The sequence below is a fragment of the Heterodontus francisci genome, chromosome 42 (genome assembly GCF_036365525.1).
Source record: "Heterodontus francisci isolate sHetFra1 chromosome 42, sHetFra1.hap1, whole genome shotgun sequence".
In the NCBI taxonomy this organism is placed as follows: Eukaryota; Metazoa; Chordata; class Chondrichthyes; order Heterodontiformes; family Heterodontidae; genus Heterodontus; species Heterodontus francisci.
In genome coordinates, this window is record NC_090412.1 from 29,632,076 (window position 1) to 29,649,753 (window position 17,678).

At 44.2% G+C, this 17,678-nt stretch overlaps 1 protein-coding gene across 1 annotated transcript in view; it reads right to left on the minus strand.

Moving 5' to 3' along the window:
• Positions 1 to 2,578: 2,578 nt before the first annotated feature.
• psap (prosaposin) overlaps positions 2,579 to 17,678 on the minus strand; it is a 61,793-nt gene continuing 46,693 nt past the window's right edge. The window contains exons 9-14 of the mRNA XM_068020270.1: positions 16,481 to 16,576; positions 15,921 to 16,104; positions 14,788 to 14,951; positions 14,196 to 14,276; positions 12,749 to 12,856; positions 2,579 to 3,257 (exon numbers count right to left, since the gene is read on the minus strand). Of these exons, the coding sequence (XP_067876371.1) occupies positions 3,222 to 3,257; positions 12,749 to 12,856; positions 14,196 to 14,276; positions 14,788 to 14,951; positions 15,921 to 16,104; positions 16,481 to 16,576 (669 nt within the window). The 3' untranslated portion in view covers positions 2,579 to 3,221. The remainder of the gene's footprint in view (positions 3,258 to 12,748; positions 12,857 to 14,195; positions 14,277 to 14,787; positions 14,952 to 15,920; positions 16,105 to 16,480; positions 16,577 to 17,678) is intronic.

A 17,678-nucleotide genomic window follows, 5' to 3' on the forward strand; every position in this document is an offset into this window, starting at 1 on the left:
CAGTTTTTCATTGTTGGGTAGATGCCAGTGTTGTAGCTCTAAACAGTTTATTTTGGGGTGCAGCTAGTTCTGGAGCACAAGTCTTCAGTACTACAGCTGGAATGTTGTCAGGGTACTATCCAGTGCCTTCAGCCATTTCTTGGTATCACATTGAGTGAATTGGATTGACTGAAGACTGGCATCTGTGATGCTGGGGACCTTCGGACATGGCCAATATGGATCAGCCACTCAGGTACTTCTGGCTGAAGGTGGTTACAAATGCTTTAGCCTTGTCTTTTGCACTAATGTGCTGGGTTCTGCCATATTGATAGAGCCGCCTCCTCTGGTTAGTTTAATTGTCCACCACCATTCACGACTGGATGTGGTAGGACTGCAGATCTTTTATTTGATTCATTGGTTGTGGGATTGCTTAGCTGTGTAGGTAAACTTGGATTTTCAGAAGGCTTTTGATAGGAGGTTGGCGAGCACATGGGATAGGAGGTAATATACTGGCATGGAATAAGGATTGGTTAACAGGCAGAAAATAGCAAGAATAAACAGGTCATTCCCACATTGGTAGGCTATAACTAGTGGGGTATTGCAAAGATCAGTACTTGGGGCCCCAGCTGTTCACAATATCTATCAATGATTTGGACGTGTGGGACCAAATGTAGTATTTCCAACTTTGCGGATGACACAAAACTAGGTGGGAATCTGAGTTGTGAGGTAGTTGCAAAGTGGCTTCAAGGGGATTTAGAAAGACTTAGTGAGTAGGCGAGAAGATGACAGATGGAATATAATGTGGAAAAATTAGAAAATGTAGGTGTACAAAGGGACCTAGGTATCCTGCTCAATAAATCACTGAAAGCTAAGATGCAGGTGCAGCAAACAATTAGGAAGGCTAATTGTATGGGCGGCACACTACAGCCTGACAGCTCCAGGGACCCGGGTTCAATTCCGGGTACTGCCTGTGTGGAGTTTGCAAGTTCTCCCTGTCTCTGCGTGGGTTTCCTCCGGGTGCTCCGGTTTCCTCCCACATGCCAAAGACTTGCTGGTTGATAGGTTAATTGGCCATTATAAATTGCCCCTAGTATAGGTAGGTGGTAGGGAAATATAGGGACAAGTAGGGATATGGGATTAGTGTAGGATTAGTATAAATGGGTGGTTGATGGTCGGCACAGACTCGGTGGGCCGAAAGGCCTGTTTCAGTGCTATATCTCTATATAAAAAAAAATTGGGGAAACTGGGCCTATATTCTGTAGAGTTTCAAAGAATGAGGTGATCTCATTGAAACCTACAAAATACTTCGGGATAAACAGGGTAGATGCAGCTAAGATGTTTCCAGTGGTTGAGGAGTCTAGTATCAGAGGACACGATTTCAAAACAAGGGGGAAGCCACTTAGAACAGAGATGAGGAGCAATTTCTTTACTCAGAGGGTTGTGAATCCTTGGAATTCTCTACCCCACAGGGCTGTGGAAGCTCAGTAATTATATCTAAAGCAGAGATTGACAAATTTCTAAACACCAATGCCAGAAAGGGATATGGGGATAATGTGTGGAAAAAGGCATTAAAGTGGATGATCAGCTATGGTTATATTGAATTGCAGAGCAAGCTCGATAGGCTGAATGGCCTACCCTTTCTCCTATATTCCTATAGAATGCTGCTTTTGCTGTTTAGTCTGCATTTAGTCCTGTGTTGCAGCTTCACCAGATTGGCACCTTACTTTTAAGTGTAGCTGGTGCTGCTCCTGGCGTGCTCTATTATACATAGCTCCTTTAATATAGTAAGATGTCCCAAGCTGCTTCACAATAGCGTTTTCAAACAGGATTTGACACAAGGAGATATTAGGGCAGATAACCAAATCTACTCCTTCAATCAAGATTTTAAAGGAACATCTTATAGAAGCACAGAGGTAAAGAGGCAGAGAGATTTAGGGAGAGAATTCTAGAATTAGGACCTTGGCAGCTGAAGGCACGGCCTCCCGTGGTCAGTTATTTAAAATCAGGGATGCCCAAGAGGCCAGTATTGGAAGAGTGCAGATATCTCAGAGGGTTGTAGGGTTGGTGGAAATTAGAGATAGGGAGAGGCGAGCCAATAGAGGGATTTAAAAACAGAAAAATGAGATGTTGCTTAACTGGGAGCTAATTTAAGTCAGTGAGCACAGAGGAGATCGGCGAATGGGACTTGTTGTAAGTTGCTCAAGAGGAGCAGAGTTTTGGATGACCACAAATTTACAGAGGGTAGAATGTGGGAGGCCGATCAGGCGTGAAGAATAGTTGACTCTAGAGGTAACAAAGGCATAGATGAGGGTTTTTAAACAGTAAATGAGCTGAGGCAGGGGTGAAGTTGGGTGACATTTTGTGTGTTATGTATTTTCCAATGGGATTTTTTAATCACTGTCTGGAAATCACATGACATGTTCAGGCTGGTACATACTGAACACCTGTACCCCCGGGGCAGGCAGTCACCATTACAAGATACGGAATACAGAATTGGCAAGAAAAGTTTGCTCACACTGAACTTCCTTTTAGTATAAACTGGAAGCAACAAACTTCCAGCAACTCCTACAGTCCGAAGAAAATGACCAGCACACAGACAGGATTTAGGACAGACTTTATTGACAAAACAATTTACACACATTTTATTAGATTAAAAGTCATCTAACAAACCAAGGTAATGATTGATAAACAGATCAGCAAACAATTTTGGTTTAAAAACACTAATATTTCAGAAACATTGAATGTGTAAGCTCATGCCATTCAGACCAATCATAGTCTCAGTTAGGGGAATACAGTCCAGCTAATCTTCTAGTAAACTGCTCAAATTGATCCACAAAATTATACAGTAAGTCTCAAACTTGCAAAATAATTATTACACTGTTGCATTTTCTTTCAAATGTACAAAGCCCACGTTAGGGAAATACCTTGAAATACAATCTGCAATGCAGAATAGTTAGCAGCCCACAGTACGGCTAGAACCACAACTCACCACAAGTGGGTTCAAAGTTAGGAAGCATTTACAGATCTACTGAATCACCACAGGGCAGTTAGATTGTAAAATATTCTCGAGTCATGTCAGGTCCATGGCTTTAAGGATATTTTACAGATTGTTACAACAGACATATTTCTGCCTAATGTGGCATAGTTCATTGCAAGCTAACAGAACAGAAAAATATTTGACAGAAACAAAGCAGATTCTCATTTTAAAACTATTATTGTATTTATCCAGAAAATTATGCCTTTCAGTTCCAGATATGACGTTTGCAATGTTCAACTGCCTATTAGGAAACAGGAAAGTAGATATTATTAGAAATCACAAGGTCAGTGATCAAAGGCAGTACAAATACTGACTCAAATACTGTTGCCTCAGTTTCTGAAGTCACTAAATAACAGAGTACAGGTCGACTGGCACGAACACCCCTTGGTATTCAGCTTAAGAGGCCTTTTCTTAGAGAAGACAGCAGCTGAATTTGACAGCACTGAGAGTGAATTTTATTGAGGTATGCTTGGTCGTTAAGGGTATTAACATGCTGAAGTTGAAGAAACATGGCCCTAAAAACAAAGGACATGAGATGGAACTTTTAGATGAAAGGAGAATGGACAGGTCCATGGAACTAGTGCATGCAGAGGGTGCTGACTATTTGTGAAAGATTGCCATGACAGGCAGGATGGGCTGATCACAATCATTTCATCGAGTTTGGCAGGCACTTGGCAAGAAAATCAATTTGAGAGATAAAGCCAATGAACTCTGGGGCTAACTGGGTGGCAGAAATGGTCTACACGTACACATAGAAAATAGGAGCAGGAGTAGACCATTCAGCCCTTCGAGCCTGCTCCGCCATTCATTATGATCATGGCTGATCATCCAACTCAGTAGCCTATTCCCTCTTTCACCCCATAACCTTTGATCCCTTTCACCCCAAGAGCTATACCTAACTCTTTGAAAACATACAATGTTTTGGCCTCAACTGCTTTCTGTGGTAGCGAATTCCACAGGCTCACCACTCTCTGGGTGAAGAAATTTCTCCTCATCTCAGTCCTGAATGGTTTACCCTGAATCCTTAGGCTATGACGCCTGTTTCTGGACTCCCTCACCATCAGGTACATCCTTCCTGCATCTACCCTGTCAAGTCCTGTTAGAATTCTATAGGTTTCCATGAGATCCCCCCTCACTCTTCTGAACTCTAGCGAATATAATCCTAACCGACTCAATCTCTCCTCATACATCAGTCCCACCATCCCAGGAATCAGTCTGGTAAACCTTCGCTGCACTCCCTCTAAAGCAAGAGCATCCTTCCTCAGATAAGGAGACCAAAACTGCACACAATATTCTAGGTGTGGCCTCACCAAGGCCCTGTATAATTGCAGCAAGACATCCCTGCTCCTGTACTCGAATCCTCTCGCTATGAAGGCCAACATACCATTTGCCTTTTTTGCCGCCTGTTGCACCTGCATGCTTACCTTCAGCGACTGGTGTAAACTTAATTTCTTTTTGTTTTCGGCGGAGACCAGGGGGCTGCTGGGTAAGTAAAACCCTATATATTTGGGCCGTTTCTGAACCCGAGACACTACACCTGTAGTGTCTCCCACCCGCCTTCCTCCTCTAACCAAAAAAAAAGGACTCGGTGGTGTGTAGATAAGGTAAGGCTTTTTCTATTTCTCTTTTTTTTATTAGTTGGTTAAAAACTTTTCATTCCTTTTTCATTTAACTAAGTTTAAACTTAAGATTAAAAATGGCAGGAGATCTCAGACCCGTGTTATGCTCCTCCTGCTCAATGTGGGAGCTCAGGGACACGGCTGATGTCCCTGACTCCTTCACGTGCAGGAAGTGTGTCCAGCTGCAGCTCTTGTTAGACCGCATGACGGCTCTCAAGCTGCGGATGGACTCACTTTGGAGCATCCGCGATGCTGAGGAGGTAGTGGATAGCACGTTTAGCGAATTGGTCACAGTGCAGATTAGGATTGCTGAGGGAGAAAGGGAATGGGTGACCAAAAGGCAGAGAAAGAGCAGGAAGGCAGCGCAGGTGTCCCCTGCGGTCATCTCCCTTCACAACAGGTATACCGTTTTGGATACTGTTGAGGGAGATGGCTCACCAGGGGAAGGCAGCAGTAGCCAGGTTCATGGCACCGTGGCTGGCTCTGCTGTTCAGAAGGGCGGGAAAAAGAGTGGAAGGGCTATAGTCATAGGGTATTAGATTGTAAGGGGAGTAGAAAGGCGGTTCTGTGGTCGAAAACGAGACTCCCGAATGGTATGTTGCCTCCCAGGTGCATGGGTCAGGGATGTCTCAGATCGGCTGCAGAACATTCTGAAAGGGGAGGGTGAACAGCCAGTTGTCGTTGTGCCCATAGGCACCAATGATATAGGTAAAAAACGGGATGAGGTCCGACAAGCAGAATTTAGGGAGTTAGGAGCCAAGTTAAAAAAGTAGGACCTCAGAGGTAGTAATCTCAGGATTGCTACCAGTGCCACGTGATAGTCAGAGTAGAAATGAAAGAATAGTCAGGATGAATGCATGGCTTGAGAGGTGGTGCAGGAGGGAGGGGTTCAGATTTTTGGGACATTGGGACCTGGGGGAGGTGGGACTATTACAAATTGGACGGTCTACACCTGGGCCGGACTGGAACCAATGTCCTTGGGGGTGCTTTTGCTAACGGTGTTGGGGAGGGTTTAAACTAATGTGGCAGGGGGATGGGAACCAAATGAGGTCAGTGGAGAGTAAGGAGGTAGTAACTAAGGAACTAGATAATGAAGTCAGCGTGACTAAGGGGAAGAGTAGGCAGGGAGCAGATGATGAAAGCAAAGGGACTGGTGGTCTGAGGTGTATTTGTTTTAATGCAAGAAGTGTAGTAGGTAAGGCAGATGAACTTAGGGCTTGGATTAGTACCTGGGAGTATGATGTTATTGCTATTACTGAGACTTGGTTAAGGGAAGGGCATGATTGGCAACTAAATATCCCAGGATACTGATGCTTCAGGTGGGATAGAGAGGGAGGTAAAAGGGGTGGAGGAGTTGCATTACTGGTCAAAGAGGATATCACAGCTGTGCTGAAGGAAGGCACTATGGAGGTCTCGAGCTGTGAGGCAATATGGGCAGAACTCAGAAATAGGAAGGGTGCGGTAACAATGTTGGGGCTGTACTCCAGGCCTCCCACAGCGAGCGTGAGATAGAGGTACAAATATGTAAACAGATTATGGAAAGATGTAGGAGCAACAGGGTGGTGGTGATAGGAGATTTTAATTTTCCCAACATTGACTGGGATTCACTTAGTGTTAGAGGTCTAGATGGAGCAGAATTTGTAAGGAGCAGAATTTGTAAGGAGCATCCAAGAGGGTTTTCTCGAGCAGTATGTAAATAGTTCTACTCGGGAAGGGGCCATACTGGACCTGGTGTTGGGGAATGAGCCGGGCCAGGTGGTTGACGTTTCAGTAGGGGACTACTTTGGGAATAGTGATCACAATTCCGTAAGTTTTAGAATACTCATGGACAAAGACGAGAGTGGTCCTAAAGGAAGAGTGCTAAATTGGGGGAAGACCAACTCTTTTTATACCAAAATTCAGCAGGAGCTGGGGAATGTAGATTGGGAGCAGCTGTTTGAAGGTAAATCCACATTTGATATGTGGGAGGCTTTTAAAGAGAGGTTGATTAGCGTGCAGGAGAGACATGTTCCTGTGAAAATGAGGGGTAGAAATGGCAAGATTAGGGAACCATGGATGACTGGTGAAATTGAGACTGGCTAAGAGGAAAAAGGAAGCATACATAAGGTCTAGGCGGCTGAAGAAAGACGAAGCTTTGAAAGAATATCGGGATTGTAGGCGCAATCTGAAACGAGGAATTAAGAGGGCTAAAAGGGGTCATGAAATATCTTTAGCAAACAGGGTTAAGGAAAATCCCAAAGCCTTTTATTCATATACAAGGAGCAAGAGGGTAACTAGAGAAAGGATTGGCCCACTCAAGGACAAAGGAGGAAAGTTATGCGTGGAGTCAGAGAAAATGGGTGAGATTCTAAACGAGTACTTTGCATCGGTATTCACCGAGGAGAGGGACATGACGGATGTTGAGGTTACGGACAAATGTTTGATTACTCTAGGTCAAATCGGCATAAGGAGGGAGGAAGTGTTGGCTATTCTAAAAGGCATTAAGGTGGACAAGTCCCCAGGTCCTGATGGGATCTATCCCAGGTTACTGAGGGAGGCGAGAGAGGAAATAGCTGGGGCCTTAACAGATATCTTTGCAGCATCCTTAAACACGGGTGAGGTCCCGGAGCACTGGAGAATTGCAAATGTTGTCCCCTTGTTTAAGAAGGGTAGCAGGGAAAATCCAGATAATTATAGACCGGTGAGCCTGACGTCAGTGGTAGGGAAACTGCTGGAGAAGCTACTGAGGGATAGGATCTATTCCCATTTGGAAGAAAATGGGCTTATCAGTGATAGGAAACATGGTTTTGTGCAGGGAAGGTCATGTCTTACCAACTTAATAGAATTCTTTGAGTAAGTGACAAAGTTGATTGATGAGGGAAGGGCTGTAGATGTCATATACATGGACTTCAGTAAGGCGTTTGATAAGGTTCCCCATGGTAGGCTGATGGAGAAAGTGAAGTCGCATGGGATCCAGGGTGTACTAGCTAGATGGATAAAGAACTGGCTGGGAAACAGGAAGGGAGTTTCTCAAAATGGAGACGTGTGACCAGTGGTGTTCCACAGGGATCCGTGCTGGGACCACTGTTGTTTGTGATATACATAAATGATTTGGAGGAAAGTATAGGTGGTCTGATTAGCAAGTTTGCAGACGACACTAAGATTGGTGGAGTAGCAGATAGTGAAGGGGACTGTCAGAGAATACAGCAGAATATAGATAGACTGGAGAGTTGGGCAGAGAAATGGCAGATGGAGTTCAAATCAGGGCAAATGCGAGGTGATGCATTTTGGAAGATCCAATTCAAGAGTGAACTATACAGTAAATGGAAAAGTCCTGGGGAAAATTAATGTACAGAGAGATTTGGGTGTTCAGGTCCATTGTTCCCTGAAGGTGGCAACGCAGGTCAATAGAGTGGTAAAGAAGGCATACGGCATGCTTTCCTTCATCGGACGGGGTATTGAGTACAAGAGTTGGCAGGTCATGTTACAGTTGTATAGGACTTTGGTTCGGCCACATTTGAAATACTGCGTGCAGTTATGGTCGCCACATTACCAAAGGATGTGGATGCTTTGGAGAGGGTGCAGAGGAGGTTCACCAGGATGTTGCCTGGTATGGAGGGCGCTAGCTATGAAGAGAGGTTGAGTAGATTAGGATTATTTTCATTAGAAAGACGGAGGTTGAGGGGGGACCTGATTGAGGTGTACAAAATCATGAGAGGTATAGACAGGGTGGATAGCAAGAAGCTTTTTCCCCCAGAGTGGGGGATTCAATTACAAGGGGACACGAGTTCAAAGTGAAAGGGGAAAAGTTTAGGGGGGATATGCGTGGAAAGTTCTTTACGCAGAGGGTGGTGGGTGCCTGGAACGCATTGCCAGTGGAGGTGGTAGACGCGGGCACGATAGCGTCTTTTAAGATGTATCTAGACAGATACATGAATGGGCAGGAAGGAAAGAGATACAGACCCTTAGAAAATAGGCGACAGGTTTAGATAGAGGATTTGGATCGGCGTAGGCTTGGAGGGCCGAAGGGCCTGTTCCTGTGCTGTAATTTTCTTTGTTCTTTCTTTGGTGTACGAGAACACTCAGATCTCGCTGCATATTCCCCTCACTCATTTTACAGCCACATATTAATCTGCCTTCCTGTTTTTGCTACCAAAGTGGATAACCTCACATTTATCCACATTATACTGCATCTACCATGCATTTGCCCACTCACTCAACTTGTCCAAATCACCCTGAAGCCTCTCTGCATCCTCCTCACAACTCACCCTCCCACCCAGTTTTGTGTCATCTGCAAACCTGGAGATATTACATTTAGTTCCCTCATCTAAATCATTAATATATATTGTGAATAGCTGGGGTCCTAGCACTGATCCCTGCGCTACCCCACTAGTCACTGCCTGCCATTCGGAAAAAGACCCATTTATCCCTACTCTTTGTTTCCTGTCCGCCAACCAATTTTCTATCCATTGCAATACACTACCCCCAATCTCATGCGCTTTAATTTTACACGCTAATCTCTTATGTGGGACTTTGTCAAAAGCCTTCTGAAAGTCCAAATAAACCACATCCACTGGCTCCCCCTCATCAACTCTACTCGTTACATCCTCGAAGAATTCCAGTAGATTTGTCAAGCATGAATTCCCTTTCGTAAATCCACGCTGACTCTGTCCGATTCTACCACTATGCTCTGCTATAAAATCTTTGATAATGGACTCTAGGATTTTCCCCACTGCCGACATCAGGCTGACTGGTCTACAATTCCCTGCTTTCTCTCTACCCTCCTTTTTAAATAGTGGAGTTACATCAGCAACCCTCCAATCTGTAGCAACTATTCCAGTCTATAGAATCTTGGAAGATGACCACCAGTGCATCCACTATTTCTAGGGCCACTTCCTTAAGTACTCTGGGATGCAGACCATCAGGGCCTGGGGATTTCATGGCCTTCAATCCCATCAATCTCCCCAACACCATTTCTCTACTAATACTGGTTTCCTTCAGTTCCTCCCTCTCACTAAGCCCTGTGTTCCCCAACATTTCTGGTATGATATTTGTTTCCTCCTTTGTGAAGACAGAACCAAAGTATGCATTTAGTTGGTCAGCCATTTCTTTGTTCCCCATAATAAATTCCCGTTTCTGACTGTAAGGGACCTACATTTGTCTTCACCAATCTTTTTCTCTTCACGTACCTATAGAAACTTTTACAGTCAGTTTTTATGTTCCCCGCAAGCTTGCTCTCGTACTCTATTTTCCCCTTCTTTATCAATCCCTTGGACTTCCTTTCCTGAATTCTAAACTGCTCCCAATCCTCAGGTCTGTTGTTTCTCCTGGCAAATTTATATGCCTCTTTCTTGGATCTAATGCTATCTCTAATTTTCCTTGTAAGCCATGGTTTGGCTACCTTGCCCGTTTAACTTTTGCGCCACACAGGGACAAACAATTGTTGCAGTTCATCCATGCGCTCTTTAAAAGTCTGCAATTACCTATCACCGTCATCCCTTTAAGTAACATTTCCCAATCGGGCCCAATACCTTCGTAGTTTCCTTTACTAAGATTCAGGACCCTTGACTCAGAATCAACTACGTCACTCTCCATCTTGATGAAGAATTCTATCATATTATGGTCGCTCGTCCCCAAGGGGTCTCGCACAACTAGACTGTCAGTTATTCCTCTCTCATTACACAAAACCCAGTCTAGGATGGCCTGTTCTCTAGATGGTTCAACGCATTAACCCCGAAAACCATCCCATATACACTCCAAGAATTCCTCCTCTACGGTATTGTGACTAATTTGATTTGCCCAATCTCTATGCAGATTGAAGTCACCCATAATTACAGTTCCACACAATTACACGCTTCCATATTTCAACCAAGATGGCAGCAATGTCAAAAGGCGACTCAACCACGGGTAGCATCGCAGCTGAGTCTAACCCTGCTGTCCCCAATGTCTACACATGCACACTTCCCAACAGAACAGGAATCACTGGATAGAAATCAGGAGGAGAAACTATGTTGCGTTCTCCCTTTCTAAGACAGACACACCGTGATCGAACCTACTGCCTAAGTGAGATCAATTAAGCGCACAGACGTGGAACTGCACGTGGATCTGTAGCCAGCAAAACTTTGTCCTACACTAGGCCATGCCTTAATTGCAGACAAATTACAAACCTCCCCTTGTTCCACAATAGCTTTTGACACAAATCTAAAGTACACAAAGAATTTAATTCTTGAACCATAGAAATTTATAGTAGGTCATTCAGCCCATTGTGCTTCATGGCTTGGTTAGCAGGATCAAAAAGACAAATCTCACTGCTCAGCTCTCACCCCACAGACCATTTGCAACCTTCTTCAGCCAGAAGAGTCAAGTTGATAATTCATCTCTGCCTCCTAGCCCACCACCACAGATACCCGTATTCAAACAATTTGATTGTTTGGGGAGTGAACTGAATTGTTTGAAGACCGGCATGTATGATGTGGGGACCTCAGGAGGAGGCCAAGATGGATCATCCACTCAGCACTTCTGGCTGAAAATGGTTGCAAATGCTTCAACCTTGTCTTTTGCATTGACGTGCTGGGCTCCCCCATCATTAAGGATGGGAATGTTTTGGAGCCTCCTCCTCCGGTTTGTGGGTTAATTTATGTGGCAGGTCTGCAGAGCTTTGATCTCATACATTGGTTATGGGATATAACATGTTATCTCTGGCATGCTGCCACTTAGCATGCATGATTCTTGTGTTGTAGCTTCACCAGGTTGGCACCTCATATTTAGGTAGGCCTGGTGTGTACTATCTACAGGATGCACTACAGCATCTTGCCAAGGCTTCTTCAGCAGCACCTTCCAAATCTGCAACCTCTACCACTTAGGAGGACAAGGGCAGCAGGCACATGGGATCATCCATCACTTCTAGGTTCTTCCTATACCACTTTTCCTTCAGCCGCGCTGGGTCCAATTCCTGAAAACCCCTACCTAACAGCACTGTGGGAGCACCTTCATCACATGGACTGAAGTGGTTCATTGCTGCCTTCTCAAGGACAACTAGGGATGGGTAATATATGCTGGCTTGCCAGCGATGCCCACGTCTTGACAATAAAAGAAAAACTTTGATCCAGTTAATTTGGAGCAGGTCCTCTTGTCTTAATGAATCCTTCACTTTGATTTTTCATTATAATGCAACTATAGTCTTTCGTAGGCTGTGGGTAAACAAAGAACAGTACAGCAGAAGAACAGGCCATTCGGCCCTCCAAGCCTGCCTAAACTAAAATCTTCTGCACTTCCAGGGCCCATATCCCTCTATTCCCTTCCTATTCATGTGTTTGTCAACCTTTGTAATCCATACAATTCAAGATCAGTATTTAAAATTACATCCATTAAGCACAGCCAATTCAGATCCAAAGAAGAGCATCGGCAAATTTCATGGATTTTTTGACACTTGCATCGAAGATACTGCTGTTACTCTGACTGCTTCCAAACCACCTCAAAATATGATGCAACTCTCTGGAACTATTTGAATATACAAATGTAAGATGTCAGCTGTGGTCAGTGGGTAACAATCTCACCCAAGAGTCAGAAGGTTGTGGGGTGAAGTCCCCCTTCAGAGACTTGAGCTCATAATCTAGGCTGTCACTTCAATGCAGTACTAAGGGAGTGCTGCACTGTCAGAAATGTCCATCTGAGATTTAACATCTCATCTGACAGTGTAGCAGGATTGTCAGATGGATTGTGAGATTATTGGAGTGGGACTTGAACTTCTAACAGATGTCAGAGTGCTAAGCTAAGCCAAGTATGATAGCTACAATCTGTGTCTGATACACAGTCTCCCTCTGCTGGAAACACTGAACTGAGGGGTGAGATTTCATCAGCAGTGAAGGATATCAGAGCAAACTCAATCCTATCAAAGCCCATACTTTTCAGCAAGGGAACAGAGTGCGATTTCTGCCTCTCTAGCCCTGGAATGAGGAGGCCACCTGGGACTGCAACACGGGCAACATCTCTCAGCTCAATACATAGCCAGGATCAGAATGTGAACCTTCTGAGTCACTGTGGAACCTCTCATCCACCACATCTTATACAAATATCTCAAAGCATATCCACAGTGCAACAGTTTTTGCAATGCTGGTACAGTGCAGGTACTTACATTGCACTCATCTGCAGTATCCATGTTCTTACACCAGTACGATGGACCCCAGACACATTTATTTGCTCCCAAGAGTTCCTTTTTTGCACTTGTGCAAGCTCCAATTTTCTGTTCATGGAAAAAAGGAATTAGGTACAGACAGATGTAACTGCAAGATCCAAGAAATCCCTATAGGTGTGCTGCACTAAAAGCCAGTGGTTCATTTGAAAAGTCTTTCTCATTATTCCCTAATCCCGAGTTCACTGAATTTACAGCTATTGCTATACCTGACGGAACAGCAAGAAAAATAGAATTTTATCCCCCCCCCCACCCCGGTCAGACACACTCCTCCTCACGACTGGCTTTTCCATGGTGCTGCTCACAGCAAAATACTGTTTCACAATAAAATCAGAAAATACTGCAGGTCTGGCAGTAACTGTGGAGAGAGAAACAGTTAACATTTCAGGTCTGTGACCTTTTGCAATAACATCGACATGAAATGTTAACTAGTTTCTCCACAGATGCTGCCTGAACTGCTGAGTACTTCCAGCATTTTCTTTTGATTTCAGATTTTGTCCATCTGCAGTACTTTGCTTTTGTATGACTGATTCACAATCAACATATCCTCTAATTTTTATTTGGAGTGTGTGGGTGGTTTAAGTGCACGGACCCTTTAAATTTTTTTGGATGGGTGCACATGCTCAGTAACTTAAAGGGAACTTTTGGGTTGCTGTGCAGCCGTGCAATTTAGAGGGAACATTGTTCACAACGACTGGTTCTGTGCCACACAATGTATTATAGTGCTGCTAAAATAGAGGGTGCTAAAACTGACTTGCCCCTTTGTGTAACTAGTGTGATAAGTTTATGTAAGCAGTTGCCATTCTACATGTGGGTAGCACATGGGGAGTGAAGGCCAAGTGTAGTATGGCTGTGCATATCTATTACATCTGTTTAGACTATTAAGAAACAAGATGAGGCGAAGGATAAAGAGGAATAATAGTAATTTAATTGTTTTAATTGCAATTAAGCGTAATTGTAAAATTACAAACAGACGCATTGAGATGTCTTATTGATGAGTGAATATTTTCTCACTGTACAGCTGAGTGTTGATCCAGTATTTTTAAAGACTAGATGACATTAACAGGCATTGCTGTTTAAATTGAATTTCTGCCCCAATTCTGTTTTTGATAGACAGGACCAGGAATCAGTAGACAGGTCAGAGCCAGGTTAAAAGATCAGGACTGAGCAGAGGCCTGTATTGCCACAAGGATCAGGGAGGTAAGTTCTGAGCAATCCTGCAAACTCCAAATGACACTGCTGAAATGTGCTAAACTGGTGGCAGTTTCATGCTATCCACTAAACCCACTGTGAAGTAGATCCAAATGCTTTTCAAAATGGCAGCTTACACACAATAGCACAGAGAAATGGCAGGACTGCACTCATTAGAAGAAAGCTAAATCATACTCACTGTGCAAACAAAGTCTGGGTCCATAGCTTGCAACAGAACTTGCAGTAACATGCGCCTGTACTGAGCTACCAGCTGGTCACACTGAAACACAAAGCAGTTGTTGCAGCAGGTAGTCATTAAAACACTGCAGGGAATCTCATGCAGTTACAGCTCCAAATGCATTCAGTGACATGATGGAACTGGAGGACCTGAGCAGTGATCTCTTCAAACAACAAATGCACCCCCCACACGCCCAGTACAGACGCTGAAGGGAGGTGCAAACAGTAAGTGAAATCTGCCCATTGCTTGGCCCTCCAGCTCTCCCCAGAAATACAAGACAGTCACCAAACATGCAGCCCTATCCTAGTGGCTGCCACTGGAGACTGTGGTTCCACACAGCCTACATCATCACAAGCCAGGCAATGAGCAGGTAACATCACTCCCTTAAACAGGAAGCCCCTGAATAACACAGCCCCATGTCCCACCTGTATAGAATGTACAGCACAGGAGGCTGCCATTCAACCCACCCTGCCTGTGCTGGCCAGGCTAGAACCTGGAGTTACATTATTGGTTCTCTCAGATTGTAAAGCTGGGAACCTTGCTGGTCTCTTACCTGATCATGCATTGCATCTGGCAACAAGCCACAGATTTTGTCCAGGGCAGCCTCGATCTCCTTTTCAGTGGCATTCTTTTCTAGTCCATAATCCAGATACTGTACCATAGACTTACAGACTTCACACAAAGCACCCCCTTTCAGTGGCTTTAGTTTAATTTTCTCTGAGGTTAGAAAAGACATGCATCAGAACACAAACCAAATCCATATTTACTAGAGGTGGCACCCATTAAAAGGGAAGCTCCTTCAAAAAAAAAAATTCATACACAACCAGACGAATAACACTGCAGCCTTGGGATAACCAATACCAATGTGCAATCGTCCAGTTGAAGACCAGAGCAATTGTTCACTTCTCTGCTGATCCTCCTCAATTTCATGACTAAACTTAAGCATCTACCATTTTAGTCAGTGAGACTGAACAGAATAATGAAATAATAAATGTGGTGCTAACTATGAGTTGCCAGCCAATCCTCCAGTTTCAGGCTTCACTTTGTTCCATGTCCTCTTGTGACTGTTTCAGAGATAGATTGCTCAATATAACATGACAAATATACATTACCCAACAATTCTGAACTGTTTTACACAAAAGTCAGAAAAAGCTTGAACTTTGACCACCTGACTGCTTCAAGGCTTCACATTCAATGCACAATATACAGCAGAACAGTACGTTAAGGGCTGTCATTTGAGAAATTCAGATATTGGTAACAAAAGATCACACGAGTGCAAAACCACAAGGGATTTGGCTTTATGAAAACCAGCCTAGGCTTTCCACCTTCTTAATTGTAACACACCTCCAGTGGGTGGAGATTCTGCCTGCCCTAGATGCACCCGACTGTAGCAATATTTCATGCCCTAAGGTCATTAACATGTGAAGGCTGCAATCTATCAGGTGGTTCAAATCCATCACCAAAGCTGAGTAAATGAGTTTGTCTTTGCCCCCTCACAAATGGATCGCAGGTCTAATGCTGCCAGGACTGTGGGCGAAGTGGGGTGCAGCAAGACAGGAGCCTCAGCACACTTCAGGCTCTCTCTAAGCCAGATCCTGTTGGAAAACTCATGGGATGGCTGGAAGGCTAAGGCTATTGTGATCTATTTGTATCTTAACCACAATGGAAGAGAGAAATTCCACGTACCAACAACCACACGTTCTGCACTCTTGCAGAGGCCAATCGCTGTGCATACAAAAGCAGGATCCAATTCCTGTGCAAGAATCTCTACTACAGCCTTCCCATATTGTTGGACAAAGTCTTCACATTCAACTTTGACAGTGGCTGGCAGAATGGAGCATACTTTTTCCACAGCCTCTATGATCGCCTCCTGTAGGTGAGAAACATGTCAATATTCATTTAATTAAGCAGAATTCCGTGCAGCCGTACAACTCTTCCAGCCTACATCATCCCCCGCTCCTGCCACCAGTGTCCTGGCTAATATTTATCCCTCAATCAACACCACAGAAACAGATTATCTGGTCATTATGACATTGCTGTTTGTGGGAGCTTGCTGTGCATAAATGACGGCTGCCTTTCCCACAAGTGTTTCCCACACTTACAATGTTCAATGGCTGTAAAGTCATTTGAGATACTTTGTGGTCTTGAAAGGAGCTATATAAATGCAAGTCTTTCTTTCATCTCTTCCCCCAGGTTGGAAACAGTTACAACATCTCTTTTTTTGGTCAGAAGTTTCAGGTGCTCACCTCAGTTCTATTCAGCTGCAGAAGTTTGTCAATCTGCTGCATGGCAAACTCACAGATTACACATCCCTGTGATGTGGCCACAGACACTGGGCTTTTCTAAAGACAGAAAACATTTAACATGAGGAAATGATCAAAGTAACTAAAGTCAGTGTGTGATGAATACTTGAAAAATGCAGCCATGCCTAAATTAAAGGATTTTCCCCCCCATTATAGCAAACGGGACCATGACTGATTCCCAACTCCTGTTTCAAGAACCATACTGGTTTAACACAGCTCCCAGTTCCTGGCCAACTTTAATGGAAAAGAGAACACAATTATGTCAAAAAATAAGAAATTAACCAGAGTACTTCTTAGAAAAGGCAGCTAGGCACTTTTAGTTTGGGAACCTTGCCAGGGCTATGCAGTTGCCATTCCTGCAGTAATACTAGAGATAATAAATCTGGCACTGAGGACCCACAAAGACGAGCTTAAATCATTCAGCCTTGAGCTCAATCAGCAGACAACCAAAGAGCAGCAGCCTGAAGTTACAAATCCTCCAGTTCCCACCACTGTGAACAGTAAAAGCACAGTGACAGTCGACAATTTCAACTATTGTGGGAGCTTGTCAGGTGCTTCTGAATGAGATGCCGGTAAACAGATTGCCAGAAATGCATGTGATCGCGACAGGAATGTGTGAGAGACAAGAATCCAACATGCAACCAGACTGTATGATGGCCTTATTATCCCAGTCCTGATAAAAGGAACCAACACATGGGCTCCTACTGTGCGTAATGAATCATGACTGGATGCCATGGATCAATGGCGTCTGCAACAAAAACTGTCAGGAATGCGGAGATCAGAAAGCACATAGCACAAACACGGTCTCCAACAACTGCGACAATTCATACACGTCACCTAGTCAGATGAGAACTCTGATATTAACAGAGCCCTATACAGGCTCCCAATTGATGCTCACTCCAGAGTGGCATGGCTGATCAACAGATACAGCTCAAGCTCCACACTGCGAGGTACTACGCACAAGACAGGGAAGGCAGGAAACATGGTACATACATGGTACATTGGTGGAGTGAGCAGTCATCAGTAGCAGTCAGTACGATGCAGTGGGCACTAACTGTAGCAGTCAGTGTGATGCAGTGAATTTGACAGCAAGTATTCAACAGAGGCTTTCAAATTAGGAAGGGTTTTGACAGTGAACAGG